The 25,003-nt window shown below is 42.5% G+C and overlaps 1 protein-coding gene across 1 annotated transcript in view; it reads right to left on the reverse strand.

Moving 5' to 3' along the window:
• FBXO36 (F-box protein 36) overlaps positions 1-25,003 on the reverse strand; it is a gene marked incomplete at its 5' end in the record, with an annotated part of 101,096 nt that overhangs the window by 3,317 nt on the left and 72,776 nt on the right. The window contains 1 exon segment of the mRNA XM_079710755.1: positions 16,191-16,363. Within this exon segment, the coding sequence (XP_079566881.1) occupies positions 16,191-16,363 (173 nt within the window).

The raw sequence follows: 25,003 nt of genomic DNA on the forward strand, positions 1-25,003 counted from the left end.
CTTTTAATTTACATTTCTTTGTTTACTTATGAGATTGCTTTGTCTAACTTTGTTGATTTTTGTATTTCCTCTTTTGCTAATTGTTCATAATCTCTGTTCATTTTTGTATTATGGTATTATTACTCTTTTACTTACCAATTTATAATAATTCTAAAAAGTTAATCATGTGTTGCTTATTTTGTTTCTAAAGTTTGGGTTATTGCTTTTACATGTGCAAATTAAAAATTTTTTAAATTTTGTTTACGGGGTTAGAATAAAATCTAATAGTCTTTTGGAAAATTAATTAATTACTTTATTTATATTTTTGGCTGTGTTGGGTCTTCGTTGCTGCGTGCAGGCTTTCTCTAGTTGCAGCAAGCAGGGGCTACTCTTTGTTGCGGCGCACAGGCTTCTCATTGTGGTGGCTTCTCTTGTTGCGGAGCACGGGCTCTAGGCGTGTGGGCTTCAGGAGTTGTGGCACACAGGCTCAGCAGTTGTGGCTCGTGGGATCTAGAGCACAGGCTCAGTAGTTGTGACGCATGGGCTTAGTTGCTCCATGGCATGTGGGATCTTCCCGGACCAGGGCTCAAACCCGAACCCCCTGCATTGGCAGGTGGATTCTTAACCACTGCACCACCAGGGAAGCCCTAATAGTCTTTTATATATGGTTTCTGCCTTTGTTTATACGCCTATAAAGACTTTGTCTATTCCAAAAACATTTTAAAAAATTAAAAAAAATAAAATAGATAACTAATGAGAACCTACTGTATAGCACAGGAACTCTACTCAATGCTCTGTGGTGACCTAAATGGGAAGGAAATCCAAAAAAGAGTGGATGTATGTATACGTATAGCTGATTCACTTTGCTGTACAGCAGAAACTAACACAACATTGTAAAGCAACTATACTCCAATAAAAATTAATTTAAAAAAAAATCAGGGCTTCCCTGGTGGCGCAGTGGTTGAGAGTCCGCCTGCCGATGCAGGGGACACGGGTTCGTGCCCCGGTCCGGGAGGATCCCACATGCTGCGGAGTGGCTGGGCCCGTGAGCCATGGCCGCTGAGCCTGCACGTCCGGAGCCTGTGCTCTGCAACGGGAGAGGCCACAACAGTGAGAGGCCAGCATACCGCAAAACAAAAAACAAAAAACAAAAAACCCAGCAGTCAGATTAAAAAACAAAACAAGAAACCCAGACTGTTCTAGTGGAAATCTCACTGCTTCTGCTCCCCAACATTCAGCACCTAAAGATGTGCTGATGCCTTGGACCGGACCCTAGAACCTCCCCCACAGGCCTCAGCGCCGTGCTGGCAGGAAAAGCACGGAGGCTGCCCCACCTGGCTCACATCTTCCTTCCAAGACCCTTGCACTTGGGTCTACTTGACAGAGCCCAGGCTACGCCCAAGACACTACTTGCAAAGGCATCCATGAAATGTAGCTTTTATCTTTCTTACCTTCACAGCACACAAAGGCAACTCCGTGTAGTGTGAGGGAGCTCAAACGGGCGTGAAGCCAGCCAGCCCACTGCATGCCTCCTCCGTCTAACCTGCTGGCTGTTCTTATCCATACAGACGCTTCTTCTCACACATACAGACGCTTCTTCTCACACATACAGACCCTTCCTCTCACACGTAAACTTCCCAATGACGGCAGCAGCAATGCTCCACCTAACCCAAAGCAACTGCCCCTCATACGGTGACAATGCGTTTATTCTCTGCCTTCACCTCCACCGCACTCGCACCAAATCCCAGCAGTCACTACAAACCTCTGGGTGGTGTTTGTTACCTCTAGTTAATCCCAGTTCATCTTTGTATCCTAGAATTATAAAGTTAACCAGTACCGACTTGCCCTGTGTAAAATAATAGAAGAAAGGGAAAGAGGAAAATATTGGTTTACATATAAATGTACATATCAGGGCTTCCCTGGTGGTGCAGTGGTTAGGAATCCGTCTGCCAATGCAGGGGACACGGGGTCTGAGCCCTGGTCCGGGAAGATCCCACATGCCACAGAGCAACTAAGCCCATGTGCCACAACTACTGAGCCTGCACTCTAGAGCCTGCAAGCCACAGCTACTGAGCCTGTGAGCCACAACTACTGAGCCTGCATGCCATAACTACTGAAGCCCGCGCGCCTAGATCCCGTGCTCCGCAACAAGAGAAGCCACCACAATGAGAAGCCCGCGCACCACAACAAAGAGTAGCCCCCGCTCACTGCAACTAGAGAAAAGCCCGAGCGCAGCAACGAAGACCCAATGCCGCCAAAAATAAATAAATTAAATAAATTTTTTAAACATGTACGTATCACTGGGTGAGGAAGAAAATATGGGGAGCTACTACAGTCCTAGGTTCTGCAACTGGTCACAAGCAGGAGCTGTGTTTGTAATTTTCTCGTTCTACTACCCTTTCCACCATCCTTTTGTTCTCAGCCAGCACCTCAACTGGTCAAGATGCGATACCTGCTGATGTGATCCAAACCGTCTCGGGTTCCTGCTGGTGTGAGTACTTCTTGATCTCTCAGGTAGAAGATGTTTTAGTGTTCTTTAAATAAGTTTTTCCATCGAACATGCCAGTGTTAGAAGGCACTCACAGAGGGAAATCCCTGGCTGTCCAGTGGTTAGGACTCTGTGCTTCCACCGCAGGGGCCAGGGGTTCCATCCCAGGGGATCCCTCCCTGCTTGGGGAACTAAGATCCTGCAAGCTGCGCAGTTCAGCCACCCCCCAAAAAAGAAAAAGAATAAAAAAACACTTGCAGGGATGGTCCGGGTTCCAGAAATACTTCTCTGTAATTCCACTGTGAACAAGCAACTCTATTTTTCTCTAATGAACATGATTAATCACCAGAGCCAACACAGTAATGCCTATTTGGGTGGTTTTTTTTTTTTTTTTTTTTTTTGCCTGTTTGTTCAGTTGCATTAGGAACCCCAGAGAGCCTGGGAGCACTCTTCATTCTCTTAATTTCTAGTTCAGTGGAGTCACTGTTGTTCTTGAGGTGAAACTATTCATTCTTTGACTATCAAGATCCCTAACCTACTAGAAGCCTAAGATGTGGAGAAGGAAACAATACGTTTTCACATGGGTGACTATGTATGATTCTAAGAGATGATACTCCCACTTCCATCCTTTGATTGTAGCTACAGAAGAAACAGGACCACATTCTGGCCAGTGACTGAGACTATATATTACATCCTGTAAGACCGCGCTCCAACCTTGTAAAGTGTTGTCCATTAGCTGATGAGGGATTAAGCACCTCCAAGAAGCCGTGAGGAAAACTATTTCTAGATAGTGGAGTATATAGGCTAAGAGCAGGAAATTTTGTACTCATTACCGTATTTATTTATGTCTGTTTGTTTAATAAATGAATTTATTTCAGCAAAATCATTTGAAGCAATCTTGTATGGGCTACGATGATGGAAAAATAAGGCATTTGGTCAATTTACACACAATGTTGCTGAAGGAGCATGGCGTGCCAGGAAAGCAGATCCATACCCAGAATAGGTAACTCATCCAGGGAGGACAAATCGCTGCCTTCTCCTTGGTGAAAAGAGTCCAGTGTAACTGACCTACCACCTCGTTACTGATTGGACCCCCTGGAGCATGGCGCCTTCCTGGGGACAGCATTGCCTCTCCTGTGACAGTGGGCAGATTAATCTTGAAAAGAAGAGACTCATGTGGTTGAGTCCGTGAACAATTTCCATCCTTGCCACTTGGGCATTTGGTTTATGAACCCAGCTGGGGAAAGGAGCTGACTGACACCCATAGAGCAGACCACCTCTTCATCTCATTACTGAAAACATCCTCGGCACTGAGTGCTCTTTGGTGAGCAGTCACATGGGACACAAATATCTTGATTCTTTGGCTTATTCTGAAAAGTCCACCCAAATACCTCCTCCCCAAAACTCCTCATTAATCTCCAAATCTTGTTCTTTTTAAGACTTTGACCATCTAGGCAAAACATTAGCCTTTGCCCCACAGAAATCCAAGAGCTGTTTCTCAATAGCAGAGCAGTTATCTGTAAAAGCATCCATGCCTTTCCTCTAAAACCCTGGAGGTAACGAGCTGTAATTTTCCTGATGACGCATGCCATAACTTTCAGCAAGGATCCAGACAGACCATAGCCATACAGGCCACAGACACTCTGAGCACCATGAAATCTGCTGGATCACAAGGAGCCAGTGACTCAGCTGCTTACACTGAAAGCTGGGCCCCATTTAAAACTGGCAGCTTTATGGGTTATTTGGTAAATGAATCAGAGAAGCAAACTCAAATGTGCTGTATGTTACCTTAAAACTAAAAATATCCACAAAGAGTTGTGCTGTTTTCTTAGGATAGGAAGTTACAATAAGGCAATGGATTCTAGATAACGCATTGAGATGGCAGGCCTCTCAATTTTTGAGGAGTTCATCTCCAACTCCCTGACATATACGTATCTTACCAAGGCATCTAAGGTATCTGCATGATGTCATCAATGCAGACCAGCATGTAGGAAGGTGACAGGGTCAATATCTCTGTGATGTAAGTATGACTCACAGCTGGAGAACTGACATAGTCCTGAGGCAAAAAGATGAAAGTACCTGCTATTCCCATGAGGTGAAAGCAAATCTACTGTGGAGTTCTTTCTAGAAAATCCAGGAAGATATGAGGATGGTGTGTAACAGGATGGTGGCCAGGCAGTAGGCAAGACATAGTCAGATGATAGATATATTTTGAAGGTAGAGCTCATACCAGTTGATAATGAATTAGATGAGAAGTAAGAGGAAAAAGAAGAATTAAGGATGAATTTTTGGCTTGAGCAGCTGCGTGAATGTTGCCAAGGATAGAAACATAAGACTGTGGGAGAATTAGAATTGGTAAATAAGTATGTGTGTGGGGAAATTCAGAGGTCTGGTTTGGATGTGTTAAATTTGAGATGTCTATACTGCTAGATCTAGGAGGAAGCATTGAGCATGCAATGAGATATAAAAGTTAGGAGTTCAAGAAGGCAACCAGGGCTGGAAACATATGTTTGAAAATTTGCTGCATGTAAATAATATTTAAAGCTATCATCTCAGTGTGACTGTAGATAGAGAAAATGGCCCAAGGAAGTGCTCTAGGACATTCCAGCATTAAGCAGTCAGGACGTAAAGTTTTCAGCCAGGGAAACTGAGAAGAGCAAAGCAAGCCTGGAGAACAATGAAATGTGTAAATGCTGCTGAAAAGTCAAATAAGATGGGAATTAAAAACTGACTGGTGGGACTTCCCTGGTGGTCAAGTGGTTAAAACTTCACCTTTCAATGCAGGGGGTGCAAGTTGGATGCCTGGTCAGGGAGCTAAGATCCCACATGCCTCACAACCAAAAAACCAAAATATAAAAAACAGAAGCAATGTTATAACAAATTCAATAAAGATTTTAAAAGTGGTCCACATCAAAAAAAAACTTTCAAAAAAAAAACTGGTGTATTTTACAAGGTGATGGACAATAGCAACCTCGACAAGAGCAATTTCAGTGGCTTAGTGGGGATGGATGCCTGGCTAGAGTGAGTCCAAGAAAGAATAGGAGAGGAAGTAGAAATAGCAAGGACAGAGAATGCTTGAGGAAGTTTGCTTTAAGAGCAGAATGGGGAGTGAGGTCAAGGCAATTTTTTTTTTAATGTATGTTTATGTGCTGATGGAAATGATCCAGTAGAGGGGTAAAATTAATGATGCAGTGATGCATGGTGAAGAGGGATAACTGCTGAGCCAAGTTGTTGAATAGGTAGGGGAGTGAAATCCACAAGTGGAGGTGTGGCCATGGATGATAACGGGGAGAATTTATCACCTGCAACAGGAAGTAAAGCAGAAAGAGGCACCAGCAGAACTGGTGAGTGGCCTAGGAGGCCATTCTCTTATGACTGCTTCTAGTTTCTCACTGAAATAAGAAGCCACGATATCAGTTAAGAGTGAGGAAGAAGGTGGGATACAGAGACTTGGGGAGAGAGTAAAATAGACATCTCAGAGGGTGAAAGAGAGGAAGGAACTCAGTTCTTTACAGGAAAAGTATTTTATAAGCATAGTGTAGTCTTTGGTTCTGAGTTGGTTTCTAAAGCCAGACACATGTTCAGAAAACACAGTCCCAAGAAACACAGAAAAGAGGAGAAATGAAAAATTAAGGTCTCTTTTTTCTAGTATGGAAGATGTTAAAGCAGGTAACTGTATTTGTGAAAAAATACTATTATGATACTATCTTCACATATATGAATCTTAACGTACACACTGCTTTGTTCGGGATTTCCAGTTTGTGGCAGAGATCGTGACGCTAACCAAGTATTCCCTCTCTTCTCCCACATCTCCCTGTGCCACGCAGTTTACGTGGGGCCGTGTACTTCGTTCTGGCCAAAGGACTAGGAGTAGAAATGCTGTATCAAAACAGAGTGCATGAACCTCAGCTGTCTCTTCCCTGCCGCAGTGACTAAGGACACCACGTGCTTCAGATGGTTCAGTTACAAGACGGTGGAGTCTCTAATGGCCTGAGTTGCTGAAAGGCACTGTGGAGCAGAACCTCCTGTCAGCCCACAATGAGTATGAATCTTGAATGAAACAAACAGCTACTATTGTCTTAAGCCACTGGAGTTTTAGGGTGGTTTGTGATCCCAAGTCACAATTTCTAACTTGGTCTATCCTAATATAGTTATTATGGAAAGCTTTTGAATTTTTCTAGTATTTGATATGTAATTGCAACTTAAGGATGACTACAACCTTTGAATCCTCCACAAGATAATGATGGGGTCCTTCTTGTAGTGAAACTCATTCAGAATGAAATCACCTTTATGGAATTCCATCAGTGAAATGATAAGCTGGTATAGACTGAAGCCATCTTCTGACTTTAGCCCTTCTGTTAGTTTAAATTTCATGGTTGCAAACTTGGTTCATTAGAAATGACTCATAGGCTTCCCTGGTGGTGCAGTGGTTGAGAATCCACCTGCCAATGCAGGGGACATGGGTTCGAGCCCTGGGCCGGGAAGATCGCACATGCCATGGAGCAACTAAGGCCGTGCGCCACAACTACTGAGCCTGTGCTCTAGAGCCCTGGAGCCCCAACTACTGAAGCCTGCGCACCTAGAGCTGTGCTCTGCAACAAGAGAAGCCACTGCAATGAGAAGCCTGCACGCCACAATGAAGAGCAGCCCCTGCTTGCCTCAACTAGAGAAAACCCCACACGCAGCAACGAAGACCCAACGCAGCCAAAAATACATAAATAAATAAATTTATTTTAAAAAATGACTCATAGACAAATATTTAAAAGATATATGAAAAAGGAATCTGAGCGACCACAATTATATAGATAAGGATAGTGAAGACTGTGACATGTCCTGAGGGGGCAGGACCTTTGCTGCCTTACTGCTTGTGGGATGCTTCCATGTGGCCTGAGGAAGAAAATACTTTCATGGCTTTGAAAGTATCATCGTGGGACCTACCTGCTGTAGCTCCAGTCTAACTGAGGGAAAAAACACATTCCTATACTTAACTCCATCTTATGAAAGACAGAACCTTTTCCTTACATTCTTCAGGGACCAGTTGATTTGAACGCTGGCCCTGCCACTTAATAATTAAGTCATCCCGGACATTCTACTTATTGCTCCGAGCCTGGTCTCCACATCTGATCTTGCATTTGGTCATCTGAGGAGGAGAATAAACTGATGTAAGCCATGGAGTAAGGCTGCCTGGGCACAGCACCTGGCTCCACTGTTCACTGTCTGTGTGCTTTTTTTTTTTTTTTTTAATATAATAGTGTTTTTATTTTTACTTGTTGACAGTTTGCTTTATTTATTTATTTATTTTTGGTTGTGTTGGGTCTTCGTTTCTGTGCGAGGGCTTTCTCTAGTTGTGGCGAGCGGGGGCCACTCTTCATCGCGGTGTGCGGGCCTCTCACTATCGCGGCCTCTCTTGTTGCGGAGCACAGGCTCCAGACGCGCAGGCTCAGTAATTGTGGCTCACGGGCCCAGTTGCTCCGTGGCATGTGGGATCTTCCCAGACCAGGGCTTGAACCCGTGTCCCCTGCATTGGCAGGCAGACTCTCAACCACTGCGCCACCAGGGAAGCCCTGTCTGTGTGCTTTACCTGAGCCTCTGTTCCCTCCTTGATAATCAGGACAAGAGAGTCTCTACTCATCCATCTTACAGCACTGTTTGAGGACTGCACTGGATTACGTACATTCAGTGCTTAGCACGTAGTAGATATTCAATAAATGGAACTTATTATGATTATATGGAAATGATACTAAACTTTTAGTGCTGTGAGGATTAGGAATAACATATATAAAGCACATGGAGGGCTTCCCTGGTGGCGCAGTGGTTGAGAGTCCGCCTGCCGATGCAGCGGACACAGGTTCGTGCCCCGGTCCGGCAAGATCCCACATGCCGCGGAGCGGCTGGGCCCGTGAGCCATGGCCACTGAGCCTGCGTGCCCGGAGTCTGTGCTCCGCAACGGGAGAGGCCACAGCAGTGAGAGGCCCGCGTACTGCAAAAAAAATAAAAAAATAAAAATAAAGCACATGGAAAAGATGTAATCAATGGGCAGGAAGGGGAGACAGAATAGATGCTACCTCGCCCACTTCTGAGGAGACACTGGAAAGAAAGGCCCCATAGGCACTTAGCCACTGGGGGGCCAGTTCAGTTGCCACAGTTGGGAGTCTAGGGAGCACCCCCCAGCACCAGGATTGGGACAACCCCGCCACCATGCAACAGCTGTGTAAAAGTGACCTGACTGTGCCCCTAACTGATGTCCCCCACCATGGACCATCACTTCAGCCCACCAGGCCACACCCAGCTGCCCACTATCCACCCTGCCCACAATTCCAGACAGCCAAGTATCCCATTCCCACCACCCCTGGCCTGGCCTTGGCACTGTCCTACTTTGCTCCCCCATGTTCTGACTTCTTTCTGGGGGAGGTGAAAAATGTGTAAGCGTTATCTCTATTTCATGACACCATTACACTCACTTACGAGCAGAAAGCAGCCAGTAGTGGTTACTTTCATACTTCATGTTACTCTAAATGTATTCCAATAAGGGAAAAGAGTGAATTTCAAACAACTTTATAGTATAATCAAGCATAATCGTTTAAGATCCTTTCTGCGTAAATATCAAAAGCAAAAACTATTAGATTCACATCATGAAGGTTACAGTTAAACAGCAATGCTGAATCTTCTGATAATGACAGTCCCCCAAACATTCTAATGTTAGGCAGGTCCTTCATTATCTTATCCCATCTTCAACAGTCCTTCAAGGTCCAGTCTCTCTACTCGGATTACAACATATTCTAAATATAAACAAGAAAGGAAAACTCTTAGAAAATGTCTTAATATTAAAAAATAAAACAGGACTTCCCTGGCGATCCAGTGTTAAGACTCCGTACTCCCAATGCAGGGGGCATGGGTTCGAACCCTTGTCGGGGAACTAAGATCCGGCATGCCGTGCCACGCGGCCAAGAAAGCAATAAAATAAAATAAAATAATTATAAATAAATAAATAAGTAAGTAAAAATAAAACAGATCTGAACCTCCTTTTAAAACTCTGAACTCTGTAACACTAGTATAGGTGACTACCCCTTCCCCAGCACAATACATTTCAGGATATCAGGGTATCTTATATAACAGAGATTATGGAAGAAAATGATGAGGTTTTGGAGGAAAGGAAGGAATTCTTAGAAGAGAGCTGAAATTTCCACCAGTGTAACTTCATTTTATGACTCATTATATTTTACAATGAAAATATTCAGTTTTGTTTTGTATTATAAGTTGGTTTACCAAATACCCCCATCTAGGACTCCCAAACCCTGGGGCTCTTTTGCTTGATAGATGCCAGGTTGCGAAACACAAAGCACCCATCCTGACTATGGTTCCAGCTGCTTTGATCCAAAACATAGCCGATCGTGGATTTAGCTCCCCCTGGTGGTGGTGCATGAACTTAACACACATAAACTACATCCAAGTTGAAAGGGATCCTAGGGTTTATCTAGTTAAAAACTTTCCTTTTACAAATGTGGAAATTAAGGCTTAGAGGGGATAAGAGTGTGATTGCCCAAGGCTCATGGTGGGGAGTAACTGAGCGAAGAACAGAACCCAGGTCTCTGGTCTCAAGCTGATTTAAACATCCACACTGCCTGTACACAAGTGGAGATGGAAAAACAACACCCCCGCCCCCATCCCAAGCTTCCAGCCTTTCAGAGTCTCGTGAGATATTTTGTCTGTACAATTTTAATATCAAATGGTCAAATTCTTGGCCTGGACGCTTAGAATCGGGTTGCAAGACAATGCAGATGCTGGGTCCACCAAGACCTACCCAATCCGACTCGGGGCCTGGCTTGTTTTCACCTGCTCCCTGGGTGCCGCAACTACGTGGCCAGACTTGGGGATCAGTCATAGAGAATTTGGGAACATAAGGAAAAATCTGTTCCTCTGTAGCCAACATGTGACAGAGGAGAGATTTTCCTCCTCAGTGGGCCTGTTCCTGAGTCACTACCAAGATGAGTATGTTTATTTGCTAGTCATGATCGTCCCTCCCCCTTCTGGACCTCAGCATTCCCCAGGAAGGTTCTACGTGGCAGCCTTCCCTTAGTGAGCTCACTGCAAGTCCAGGGCTGGCCCTCGGTGTGACTTTCTGGTATAATGTGACATGGGATCCACCTTTCAGGGGTGTGCTTATATTAGCCAAGCTCCCAGAGGTTGCCTCTTTACCCTGAGAAATATAACCATCCACCCACGAGACTTTCAGATGCTCATCCCTGGAGGCTCCATGGCTTGGTCAACATGGAATCAGAGCAACGGCAGGCAGCCAGATGGCCCTGATTGCTGGTGGCGTTAAGTTTGATAAGTGGAAACTTCCATCCTTGGGTGTGGGCTAGCACCACGGGCTCTCCCAGGCTCAGGCCCCCGTCCACCCAGAGTCCCTACACCCTCTGTGTCTCTCATGTGTCTTTATGCTTCCAGGTCAGACCCACTTCTGCGGAGTCCAGTTTAGCCACAGTCTGGGGCATTATTTACAAATAGCAGAGTGGAAACAACCTAAATGTCTATCAGTAAGGATCTAATTTAAAAAATTATGATTTGTCCATATAATAACAAATTAGGGCACTTTTCTAAACTGAAGATTTACATGTACTGACATAAAAGAGTGTCTAAAATATGTTGTGGGGCTTCCCTGGTGGTGCAGTGGTTGAGAGTCTGCCTGCCGACGCAGGGGACACGGGTTCGTGCCCCGGTCCAGGAAGATCCCACATGCCACGGAGCAGCTGGGCCCGTGAGCCATGGCTGCTGAGCCTGCGTGTCCAGAGCCTGTGATCCGCAACGGGAGAGGCCACAACAGTGAGAGGTCTGCGTACCGCAAAAAAAAAAAAAAAAAAAAAAATGTTGTGAAGTAGAAAAAAACCCAACAGAGAACAATATATAATACGCTACCATATGCTTTTTAAAAGGGTATGTGTACATGTATAAATGATCACACACACTCATATGTGTATAGACTCTCTCTGGAAGGACATAAGAGACACTGGTAATATAATTGCTGCTGGAGATGAGAATTAGAGGAATGAGGATCAAGAATGAGAGGGAGGGACTTCCCTGATGGTCCAGTGGCTAAGACACTGTGCTCCCAATGCAGGGGGCCTGGATTTGATCCCTGGTCAGGGAACTAGATCCCACATGCATGCTGCAACTAAGAGTTCGCAAGCCTCAACAACTAAAGATCCCCCATGCTGCAACTAATGTACAATGGAATATCACTCAGCCATGAAATCAATGTCATAAGGCTAGTAGCAGCATAATGAGTGGATTTAGGTACGATGATTCTAAGTGAAATAAGTCACACAGAAAAAGAAACTTATCATAAGATATCACTTACAGAGGGAATGTAAATATGGCTACACATTAGGTGCAGCCAAAATAAATAAATAAATAAATAATAATAAAAAGAATGGGAGGGAGAATTACTTTTTACTACACATTAAAAGACATAATTTTTTTCAATTTTCAACCTGGTTATTGTAATGCAAATCGATTTTCTTTTTCAAAAATATAAACAAAATGGATATAGCACAAAGCCCAAATGAGAAGCATTCAGGAGTTAAGAGTGATGGGTCACAAGGGAAGCCACTCCTCCGAAAGGGAACAGCATAAGCAAAGGCCAAGGGGCCCAGAGAGCCCAGCACATGGGACAGCTGCACGCAGTCTACCTGGCTGGGGGCAGGAGCTGGGGCCAGGGCACCACAGCCTGAAGTGCCACCTAAGACTCTGGATCTCATTCTGAAAATGATGGGACATCACTAAGTGTCACTGAGCAGGGCAGTGATTCGACCAGAGTGCATTTTAGAAAGGCCACACTCAGCCCGCATGGAAGAGCTACCAATGAAGCAGTGAAAGGGAAGCCATGAAGGGACCCGCCAGAGAATCCTGGAAGCAGAGATGGGTCAGGACATGGAAGGTCTCTTGCCCTTTGGATGTGACAACCAAGAGGTTACTGTGAATGAGCCCAGAGATATTTAGGAGGCATGGAGAGAGGGGAAATGAGAGATGAAGGGTAGACAGACAAAAGGCCAGTGGCTCCCAGAGTTTTGGATGTTGTAAGACTAGCAAAATTTTTAGAAATCAAACAAAACAACAATTAAGAACCAAAATAAGATTGCTGACTTTTTAATTTGCCAAGTAAGGATAATTTGTTAAAATTATCACATTTTAATACCACTATTTTATGAAAGAAGGGACATTTTAAATCTCCCCCAAATAGGAAGGCCTAACCTCTGTTAAAGAATGGTCATTTAAATGGAATGAATTTAGTTTGATGACAAACTCTTCACATCATCCTTACTGTTCCCATTTTATCACAGATTATAAAATCTCAGTAGGATGAATGGTGCTGGTTTGCTGAGTGTGAACTGCTATGTAAACCCTTATTTTCAAAAACAGGGAAGGAAAGAGATTGAATAAGAATAGAGTTGAGAGTTTTTGTTCTTTGAAGGATGAGATTGATTTAAGAAAAGTCAATGTACCAAGAGGAAAAACCAATTGAAAGAGACCTTTAGAAATAGGCACTAAATGTAACGTAGTTTCCCAGATTGGATCCTGAAACACCAAAAGGATATTAGTGGAAAAACTGATGAAATACAAATCAAGTCTGTGGTTTAGTTAATATAGTAGCAACATTAACTATTGATTTTTGATAAAATGTCCCAGGTTATGTAAGATGTTAGGATTAGGGGAAGCTGAGTGAAGGGTATATGCAAACTCTCTGTATTATCTTTACAACACTTTTATAAATCTAAAGTTATTTATAAATAAAAATTAAAAAATATATAACAACAACCACACAGAAGAGAAAGGAGGTAAGTGACAACCTGAAATCCTTTGGGTTGGAACTTGGAGCTGGGTGGCAGGTGGCACTGATCTTGAACAGGAAGGAAACCTCCCTCCCTGGGACCACAAGAAAAAGTGGGACAGGGATACAATTAATTTGCCAATAAATGTGCCCCCAAAAGTTTGAAATAGAAGACTCTTCCTTAATAAAATAATTTAATAACTGCGGGGGCAAAACAGTAAATGAAAGTGGTTTATAAATGAAGGGAAAAATATGTAAATGGAACATATAGTATTCGGACTAACAACAGAAATGAATGGTTAATATCACACAGAAAGAAAAAAGCAGCAGCCTTGGATCATTCCATCTTTGAATAATTCTGCTCTGCGAGGATTCTGAGGGCTGAAATCAGCAACCTAGAAAAGCCTTACTTTAGAGTGCCGGGTAAATTATGGAGGCTATTTTCAAGATTGCGCTAAAATAATGGCAGGACATTGAGAGGGAAAGAAATAGAAAGTGGAAATGAGCAAAACCCGGAGGGAAGCCAGTTGCTCCAAGTAAGGAATCTCCAAGTAAGGAATCAATTTCACAAGACACTGCAGTCGCCGCCATTTCCTATCGAATCCTTCCATTTATTCTCAGGACAAGCCCAGGCCCTGGCAGAAGCTTTTAATACATTCCCACTACTATATTTTATTCACTTAAAACTCTCCTTCAGTGATGATTGTTTTGTAACATATAGAAATAGCAAATCATCATACTATGCACCTGGAACTAACAGAGTGCCGTTGATCAATTACACATTAAAAAACAAAAAACCAAACAGCAAACAAACAAAAATCCTCCTTCATTTAAAGCATGAATAATCAGCTTCTTAGCAGCAGCAAGTACAAAATCTTAACTTTAATACTTTTTTTTAAAGGGCAAAAAAAATTACAGTACAATGATATTCATAATGCTTGTTTCTGGCCCTCCATTTTAGGGGGGAAAATCAAGTATACATGTTTTTATACTCAAAAGGGGTATATTAAGTAATACAGATTGTAAACTTAAAATTAATATATAAATATCAAGGAATTTTATTGCATTACTGTGAAAAAATGTTGACTTCTTAGATAATAAGATTATGATGTGAATCATCTTGGGAGATGCTGCAGGTTCTTGTATAAATGGACGATGCCCTGGTGAGACAGACTGGGACCTGGGACCCCTTGTTGGGAGCTGGGACCCTTTGCTACAGTGCTGCAATGCTTGCACCTGGACACACCTCTCCTTGAGCAACCCAATACAAAGAAACTGTATGGGACTAAAAATAACTGCATGCATGTGCAGCTGGGACAAATTGTGGACAAAAAAGGAGACCAAAAAAAAAACCCAACTGCCACTTTTGAAGGGCCTGGAGCAAAACCAGGGTACTGCGCATGCCCCCTGCACACAACACTACCTAAGGGGTGGGCAAAACACCCAAGCCACCCCTCCAGCCCGACCCCTGGACACACCCCTACCCTCACGCCATGTAAGGAACAAGCTTGCCCCCAACTCAGGGAGTGAGCAAACAAGGGAAACTGTTGTTTGTTCTCGCTACCCGCTGCTGCAGCAGGGGCCCCAGTAAAGCCTTGACTGAATTTCTTGTCTGGCCTCTAGTCAATTTCTACTGATTGGGGAAGGCCAAGACCTTCTACCTTGTACCTCTGTGCCTTCTACCAAGTCTTTGTACCTTGTCCACACTTGCCTTGTTGAATTGCTCACACTACCTGGTTGGTAACACCGGTACATTACAGCTAAATACTGAGTTAGGGTTCTTCAGTTGCAAGCAACAAACTCCAACTCTGATTAACTTAAGCCAAAAAGGATTAAACAGGGCTTCCCTGGTGGCGCAGTGGTTGAGAGTCCGCCTGCCGATGCAGGGGACGTGGGTTCGTGCCCCAGTCCGGGAAGATCCCACATGCCCCGGAGCGGCTGGGCCCGTGAGCCATGGCCGCTGAGCCTGCGCGTCCAGAGCCTGTGCTCCGCAACGGGAGAGGCCACAACAGCGAGAAGCCCGCGTACCTCAAAAAAAAAACAAAAAGCCAAAAAGGATTAAACGGAAGGATAGTATGTGTGTGTTTAGGACACGACAGGGCTCTAGAATTGAAGGAATAGCTGAAGAGGCAGGAACCAAGGCACCTTCCAGGATCTAGGGAGAGGAACTAATAATAGTTGCATCAAGGCCCTAACATTGGTTGAAATCAGCACTAACTGTGTTTTCCATTCCTATGTCCTTCTGCTGAGGATTCAAAGTGAGAGAGTCTATTTGGTGAGTTTGGGACATGGGGAAAACCAGGGGACTACAACGAACAGTGCCTCAGAATCACCCATAGTGGGAGATAGGTAATTCAGAAAAGGGCTTTTACTGGAAGAAATGGAAATGGCTAGGGAGTAATCACCTCCTTCCTTCTTCTTTTATGCCATCATGCCTCTGCCTGAGTTTCTGCCTGGACTTGGAATGCCCCTTTGACCTGGAATGCCCCTAGCTAGCCAGACCACCTGATGAAGTCCTATTTTCCCCTCAAAACACAGAATAAATAACCCACTTCTGTGAAGCCAGGCAGAGGAAATCACCTTGTACTGTCTTAGTACCTTGTTCACACTTCCCTTGTTCCATTGCTCACACTACATTGTGATGATTTGTACCTGTATGGCTCTCTCCTATTAGACTATAATTTCCCTGAGGGGAAGAATAATGTCTTTTCAACTCTGTTGCCTCTGTGCCTAGGACAGTACCTGTCATAAAATAAGTATTCAACAAAAGCTTGCTGAAATAAATTCAAATAATAAACCACTTCTATATTAAAAAAAAACCTTGAAACAAAATTAAACAACTTTGAGGAAGCATAAGGAAAATCCTATACAGACCCAAAATAATTTGACTGTTACCTTTGCAAACCTGCGTGATGTTTGAGAAAGCCTGGCAATGTCTTCAAGATCCAGATAAGAAAGGATACTCAGGAGCAAATCGTCTGAGAGCCGTTCAAGGAAGCCAAATTTACCTTGGCATAAATTGAAGACATAGTCTAATATTCTTGAACCAAATATTAAGGCAATTTGAACTGTAATTCAAAGAAGCCAACAAAACAGCACAGTTATCATGTGCAGTCACATAAAAACTATGGTCATTATCAGTAAGACAAGCTTTGGGGCACTTTCCCCCTGAGAGTGATGTTAGATTTTGCTGAGTCATTCCTGCTTTTACCAAGTTGCCTTTGGGACCAATGGCATGTATTTACAAGGCATGTATTTCCAACAGCTGTCCTTGCCCTGAGATCACAATCTATTAGGTATACTCACTGTTTAACACAGTAACGGACTCCGTCAAATTCCAGTCCAGACAACTGACTTAACTAGTCTCAGTGTCATCCTCATCTTCATCTCCCAATCTCCATGGCTGGGCAAAGATGCTGGTCCATGTCGTTTTCTTTCTACCCCACCCACCTTCCCCAAATTGGTGTGAAACATTAATATCTCTTGATTTTAATTGACTTTTGTTCTCTTATTGTTATACATTGTTTCTCTATGAAACTTCCTTCCTTCTTCTTTACCTTCTTTCATTCCCATCTTTACATCATAAAAAAAAAATAGAAAGAGGCAAAGAAAAAAATAGAGGCATATTTCGTGAAAATTGTGTCAACTTTTGCCTATTGTTTTTCCTATCTTTTCAGTGATTTCCAAAATAGGAAATCGTTCACAAAGAATCAACCAACACTATGATCTACCCAAACATGTTTAATGTAGGAGAAAACAGGGTTGGGTTTTGGTTTGTTTTTTTTACCTCAGCTCTCTGAATAACTAAGAAATGGCTAATAAGTAATAAAACATGTTTGGAAGGATACATATTCAAATTATAACAGTGATTAAATCCAGGTGGTGGTTTTTACTTTCTTCCTTTTGCTTATCTGTATTTTGTAATCTTTCCGTAATATATTACCATGTAATTTTTTAAAATCTAGGATAAATGAATGAAAGGAAGGAAGGAGAGAAAGAAGGGAGGAAGGCTCCCTCTTTTTATGAGAAAAGAAAATGGGGTTATAATGCAGTATGCATGTGGATTCCAGTGGTCCCAAAGCTGGGGACTTTCTTAGTCTCCTGAAGCTCATTTTTCCACTTCTGCCTCTGAAAGCACCACTATACCTAGTTTTTCCGGAGAACTTCTCTTAGAACAGAGAGAGTGCACTCTCTACAGCGAACTAACTGTCCAAGATTTGGGCACCACCTTCCTTCCCAACCTGGAACACTCCTTCTGGGCCAAGTGGGATGGAGTTGTCAAGAATACCCAGCTCCCTGCAGAAGTAGGCAGACTGGTGATCCTAAAGGTAGATGGATCTCCAATCTCAAAATGGATGTAAGGTGTGGGCTACGTTTATGTAAAAGCTCTAATTGTGCTAACTTGGAAGAGCCAGCCATATAAGATTTCTCTCCAAAACTGGTTAGTCCAGCTTTCTAGAGGCATTAAGGGTTTTATTTGCTTCTAAATTCCAAGTGCTTCCAATTCAAAGCACTTCTAAAGTCCAAAGGTTTTCTTGGGGCGGGGGTGGGGGGGAATAGCCCTTCAAAAACTCAACCTAAAAGGGTAGATATTATGAAGAACCCTTGACTCACCAGCAGGATAAGAAGAAAAAGCAGCGCTTGTTTATTGGAAAAACAAAACAAAACAAAACAAAACCCTTAGTACAATAAAATTTCCTTAAAATAATTGTAGATGTTTCAACATTTTAAAATTCCAGGAAAGCATACTCAAAGCATGTTCAGCTGTACTTTAGAAAGTCCCTGGCGGTCCAGTTAGGACTCTGTGCTTTCACTGCTGAGGGCCCAGGTTCAATCCCTGGCTGGGGAACTAAGATCCCACAAGCCGCACAGACAAAAAAAAAAAAAAAAAAAAAAAAAAAAATTCTCTACCAATAAAGTCTTTTAAATGTTAAATTTAAAATTATAAAAGGACACATACACCTAAGTATGTAACATGATTGTTTCAAAGTGTATAGGTATTGGGGTCCTTAGAAAAAAAATTTTTTTGCTTGTTTGTGTTTTTTATGTAACCAACATCTACATCCCTGACCAGGGATGGAACCCGGGGCCCCAGCAGTGAGAGCCCCAAGTCCTAACTGCTGGACCACCAGGGAATTCCCACATCTGTTTCTTTTAAAATAAGGAAAACAGGGACTTCCCTGGGGGCGCAGTGGTTAAGACTACGCCTGCCAATGCAGGAGACACAGGTTCGATCCCTGGTCTGGGAGGATAGTTCATGCTGCAGAGCAGCTGAGCCCCTGTGCCACAACTACTGAGCCTGTGCCTACAGCCTGTGCTCTGCAGCAGGAGAGGCCGCCACAATGAGAGGCACCTGCACCTCGGGGAAGAATGGCCCCCGCTCGCCACAACTAGGAAGGGCCCACACGCAGCAACGAAGACTCAAAGCAGTCAAAAATAAATTAAATAAATAAATAAATAAATAAATAAATAAATAAATAAAATAAGGAAAACAGTATTAAAACAAACTCCATTTTGAAAAGTAAAATCAGCTCTTTCGTGTTGGATTATATGGCAGCCAGCCTCCAAGAGAGCTCCTGATTCTCTCCTTTTGGATTCATGCCCCTATGTGTTCCCAGCCCACACTGAATTAGGGCTGACCTGTGTAACCAATAGGATATTGCAAAAATACCCCAGGACTAGGTCACAAAAGACTTTGGGGCTTCTGTCTTGCTGTCTTGGATCACTCACTCTGGGAGAAGCCAACTGCCATGTCCTAACACTACTCTGCAGCACCATGGAGAGGTCCATGGGGAAGGAAACTGAATCAGCCAGGTGTGTGAGCCAGCATAGAACTGGATTCTCCAGCTCCAACCAAGCCTTCAGTTGACTGGGGTCCCAGGCAACATCATGAGAGACCCTGGATCAGAACAGCTGGGGTAAGCTGCTCCCAAATTCCTGACCCAACTCTCTGAGTTAATAAACATTTATTATTGTTTTAAGCCATTGGGTTTGGGGGTAATTTGTTACACAACGATAAACAGTAAAGATTTAGGTACCTGCAAGTGTTGTGGTACCACGGTGGAAACCCAGAATGTGGGAATGGCGCTGAAATTGGAAAGTACGTGGAGATTTTTTTTTTTTTTTTTTTTTTTTTTTTTGCGGTACACGGGCCTCTCACTGTTGTGGCCTCTCCCGTTGCGGAGCACAGTCTCTGGACATGCAGGCTCAGAGGCCATGACTCACGGGCCCAGCCGCTCCGCGGCATGTGGGATCTTCCCGGACCGGGGCACGAACCCGTGTCCCCTGCATCGGCAGGCAGACTCTCAACCACTGCGCCACCAGGGAAGCCCGTACGTGGAAATTCGAATGAGCTTGAGGAGAGTGTTAGTGAAAGTCTGAAAAGCCTTCAGTAAGTAGTATAATAAGTAAATAATACCTGTTAATAAAAGCCTGATGGACTCTGAGGAGGCTTTACACATGAGGGCTTAAAGAAAAGTGAGGAAAATATTATTAAAAAACTGGAGAAAGGGGGAAGAAAACTGGAGGAAAGGGAATCCTTGCTATGTAGTGGCAGAAAGTTTAGCAATATTATTGCCTGCTGTAATATGGAAAGTAGGAAATATTCCTGCTGGGTGTGTGACTTGGCTAAGAAGATTTCCAAGCAGAGTGTTGTTGAACATGTGGCCTGATTTCTTCTTGCTGCTTAAAGTAAAATGTGAGCAGAGAGAGATAAGCTGAAGGAAGGTCTCTTAAAAAGGAGCCAGGGGCTTCCGTGGTGGCACAGTGGTTAAGAGTCTGCCTGCCGATGCAGGCGACACGGGTTCGTGCCCCGGTCCGGGAAGATCCCATGTGCCGCGGAGCAGCTGGGCCCGTGAGCCATGGCTGCTGAGCCTGCGCGTCCAGAGCCTGTGCTCCGCAACGGGAGAAGCCACAACAGTGAGAGGCCCGCGTACCGCAAAAAAAAAAAAAAAAAAAAAAGGAGCCAGGATTTGCTGGTTTTGAACTTTCTCTGCCTCTTCGGATGGCAAGCAACGCTAAAGTTAAGAAATGACTCCCAGGCAAAGATGAAATCCAGAGCGGTGTCAGGAAAACATGGTATAAAGATGACGCTAAGAGTGTGACTGGAAAATGCTTTGTTAAGAACCATTCAGTGATATTGTAGCACTTCCAAGAAGCTTAAGTGTATGGTCACTCAGGAGTCAAGGACAGAAACCCAAAGTAAAGAAGAGTTTATCACAAAAAGATGTGTAGGTGTGGTTTTGTCTAATGGAGTGAACCCCAATAAGAATAATAGACAACACATAAAGTTTTTAAGAGAATTATATCAGCAGAAACACTGACTGCCAGCTTGAACTGAAAGGGTTCAGAGGTAGTACAAAAGGAAAAGATGACTCTGGACCCCCAAACTCCTACAGGTGGGAGGTAGGCTGAGAAAACTACACCTGCAAACATAGGCTCCCTTTTGCCAAAAAGGAAAGATGAATCAGATGAGGGAATCAAGAGTCCAGAGGGGAAGCCAAAAGCCATAAAGAGTCTAGTGATAGGTTTTGAGCTCTAATCAAGAACTAATAACCTGTGCCCTGCTGGATTTCAGAATTTCTATGGACCAATGACTCCCATGGAGCTATCATTTCCCCACTGTTTCAAGAGCATTGTATACAGTGATTCTCTCATGCCTGTCCCACCATGATATGTTGGGGGAGAGGGGACAGAAAACCTGTCACTGGCTCAGATCTAAAGGAACCATCCTTGAGGAGCTGTACTTAGGGCATTACACCTGAGGAGCCCTATCCACATATGGACCCGATTTACATGATGAGATCCTGAAATACTTAAAGATATACTTCAGGAAGAAAGAAATTTGCCCAGAATGAAAGACTAGAATTTCAGAAGCAATGAAGATGAAAGAAATGGTAGTAAACATAGGCAAATATAAACAACTACTACTGTAGAAAACATGTTTTAAATAACAAACTTTAGAGGAGGTGTCAAAACAAGGCAAATCAAAGCAGCAATCAACAATCACATGAGTAAACATTGTAATGTAATGTAAACATTCTAAGGTCCTTATGTTCAAGAGGCAGATAGAAATATTGACATATGTTAGATTTTTATAAGTTAAGTTAAAGTAAACTTGCTAAACTTTTAAGGGACACCACCAGAGAGAGAGAGAAGGAGAGACAGAGAGGAAGGAAGGAAGGAAGGAAGGAAGGAAGGAAGGAAGGAAGGAAGGAAGGAAGGAAGGAAGGGAGGGAGGGAGGGAGGGAGGGAGGGAGGGAGGGAGGGGGAGCAGGGGAGGGGGAGGGAGGGAAGAGAGAAAGAAAGGAGAAAAATATATATATATAAGTGTAACTCCCAAAATAGTTGGTCTGTAATCACTTGGAGATTGGTTCACAGCTGAACAAAATGGAAAACTCAATTTAAGGTGACTTAACAAATAGAAGTTTATTTTTTTCTCAGAGTCTGGAGGTAGACCAGAAAGGCTGTTGCAGAAGTTCCATTGTGTCACTAATGTCCCAGGTCCTTTTATCTTTCTGTGTCACATTCTTAAGATGTGGCTCTCACCCTTCCTGTTTTCAAGGCATCACAACCATGGTCCAGTAAGTAAAAGGGGTAGGACAAGGAACAAAAATGGACATGGAAGCTGAGTCCACCCTTGTCTGAAGGCACCTTCTGGGATGCTCTATGAAACAACTTCGTCTTACCCAGCAAAACTGGGTCACATGGCCACATCTGCAAGGTAGGGAGGGAAATATAGTCTCTGTCTTAAGGGGCAAAAAATGTAATAAAGGAAACACAAAAGAGAAAGGAAGACATGGAAACAAAACAAAAAGCAAAGAAAAAGCATGATAAGATGAAAGCACAAAATAAGATGATAGAAATTATAGACATATTAGTAATCACAGTAAATATAAATGAACTAATCATGCCAGCTAAAAGACACTCAGATAAATAATACATACGTGCTTAAAAAAAAGATACAGAAAAGTGAAAGTAGTAGAATGGAAAAAGCTAGACCAATACAAACCAAAAGAAAGCTGGTATAATTACAGTAATACCAGACTAAGTATACTTTAAAGCAAAACTCACTAATGGGAATAAGGAGGACCATTACTTATTGATAAAAGGAATAATTCACCAGGAAGATTTAATACTTCTAAAATAGTATGCCCCTAACAAAATACACAGAGCAAACACTGATGGAATTATGATGAAAAAATGATAAATCCTCCATTGCACTGGAAGATTTTATAACACCTATCAATACTTGATACACCAAACAGAAGTGAAGTTATAGAATATTTGAATAACACTATTAATAAGACTTACCAATGGACATTGCTATAGAAAAACAAAGATCAAATATTAATGAGCTATGCGTTCAAAAAAAATTGATTACTTCCCCAAATTAGAAGAAAATACAAAGATAAGAGCAAAAATTAATCAAGTAGAAAACAAACATTGTAGATGATCAAGGAAACAAAAAAATTAATTTTTCAAAAGATTAATAAAATGGATAAACTTTCAAGAATAAACAAGAAAAAATGACAAAAACATAACTCAGTCCTATGAGAAATAAGAAAATTAACTACAACAGGGACTTAGAAAAACATTACACCAATTAACACAAAATCAGACAAATTGGGCAATCCTCCAGAAATATATAATTTACCAATTCTGACTCAAGAAGAAATAGAAAACCTGAGAAACTATACCTAGTAAATAAATTGAATCCACCGTTTGATTTAAAAAAAAAAACCTCAAGTAAAACTTCAGGTCCACACTGATTTACAGGTTAGCTTTATAAACTCTCAAAGAACAGACAATCCAGATCTTATACCATTTGTTCCAAAAAACAGAAATAGAAGGAAACTCCCAATTCAAATCATGAGGTTGATCTAACTAGCAATGATGGTAGGCAAAAGGAAAACTGCATGCGAAACATCATTTAGGAACATACATGGAAAAAATTATAAATAAAGTATTAGGAAATTGAATCTATCAACACATTAAAAAAATAAATCGTGAGCAGTAGAGTTAATCCTGGGATCCAAGGATGGCATAACTTCAGAAGATATATTAATATTATTCACCATGTTGGAATATTACTCAGCCATAAAAAGGAACGAAATTGGGTCATTTGCAGAGATGTGGATGGACCTAGAGTCTGTCATACAGAGTGAAGTAAGTCAGAAAGAAAAAAACAAATATTGTATATTAACGCATATATGTGGAATCTAGAAAAATGGTACAGACGAACCTATTTGTGGGGCAGGAATAGAGACACAGATGTAGAGAAAGGACATGTGGACGCGGAGGGGAAGGGGAGGGTGGGACGAATTGGGAGATTAGGTTTGACATGAATACACGACCATGTGTAAAACAGAGAGCTAGTGGGAACCTGCTGTACAGCACAGAGAGCTCAGCTTGGCGCCCTGTGACGACCTAGATGGACGGGGTGGCGGGGTGAGGGAGGTCCAAGAGGGAGGGGATATAGGTATACATATAGCTGATTCACTTCATTGTACAGCAGAAACTAACACAACATTGTAAAGCAATTATACTCCAATTTAAAAAAAATTTGACTATGTAAGGAGTTTTACACACTTTTTGAAAATTAAATATTTTCTTTAAATGGAAAAAACCCCACAAATAACAGGAAAAAATGATCATCTCAAAAATGTAGAAAAATTATTTCGGGGACTTCTCTGGTGGCGCAGTGGTTAAGAATCCGCCTGCCAATGCAGGGGACATGGGTTTGAGCCCTGGTCCCGGAAGATCCCACATGCCGTGGAGCAACTAAGCCCGTGCGCCACAACTATTGAGTCTGTGCTCTAGAGCCCACAAGCCACAACTACTGAGTCCCCGTGCCACAACTACTGAAGCCCCCGTGCCTAGAGACCATGCTCCGCAACAAGAGAAGCCACTGCAATGAGAAGAGCGCGCACCGCAACAAAGAGTAGCCCCGGCTCACCACAACTAGAGAAAGCCTGCACACAGCAACGAAGACCCAACGCAGCCAAAAATAAATAAATTTAAATAAATAAATTTAAAAGAATTATTTCATATAGTTCTAATATCTATTTATGAAGAAAAACTCCTAGAAAACTATAATAAAAGGGAATGTCTTTAACCTGATAAACCTGACTCAGGCTAGTTACCAAAAACCTAATAATAGTATCAATGATAATAACAACACATGGATTTGTTTAGTATTCAATATTTGCCATGTACTGCTCTAATTTGTATATATACAGTGTGTGTATCATACATACATATTATCATTTGATCCTCACAATAACTCTATGAGATAGGTACTATTATGATTTCCCTCTTATAAAGACAAAGATGAGGAACAGAGAGTTTAAGTGGCTTGCTCAATGTCACATAGTGAGAACTAGGATTGAACCAAGCAGTTTTCTCCATAGTGCACCTCCTAATCGTGATTTTATGGGGCCTTTAATGTCAGGCATAAGACTGGAATGCCTACTCTCACCGTTTCTATTCAACATTGTTTTGGAGGTGGAGAAAAAAAAAAGAAGACACAAAAATGTATCAGGGTTAGAAGGCAAGGAAAAACTGCCATTACTGCAACTGCAGATGATCTAAATATCAACATACAAAAGTCAAGAAATTTTACTGAAAAATGATGCTGATCAACCTAAATGGGAAAAGAATTTGAAAAAGAATAGACACATGTATATGTATAACTGAATCATTTTACT

The sequence above is a fragment of the Hyperoodon ampullatus genome (assembly GCF_949752795.1).
Source record: "Hyperoodon ampullatus genome assembly, chromosome: 8".
Taxonomy (NCBI): Eukaryota; Metazoa; Chordata; class Mammalia; order Artiodactyla; family Ziphiidae; genus Hyperoodon; species Hyperoodon ampullatus.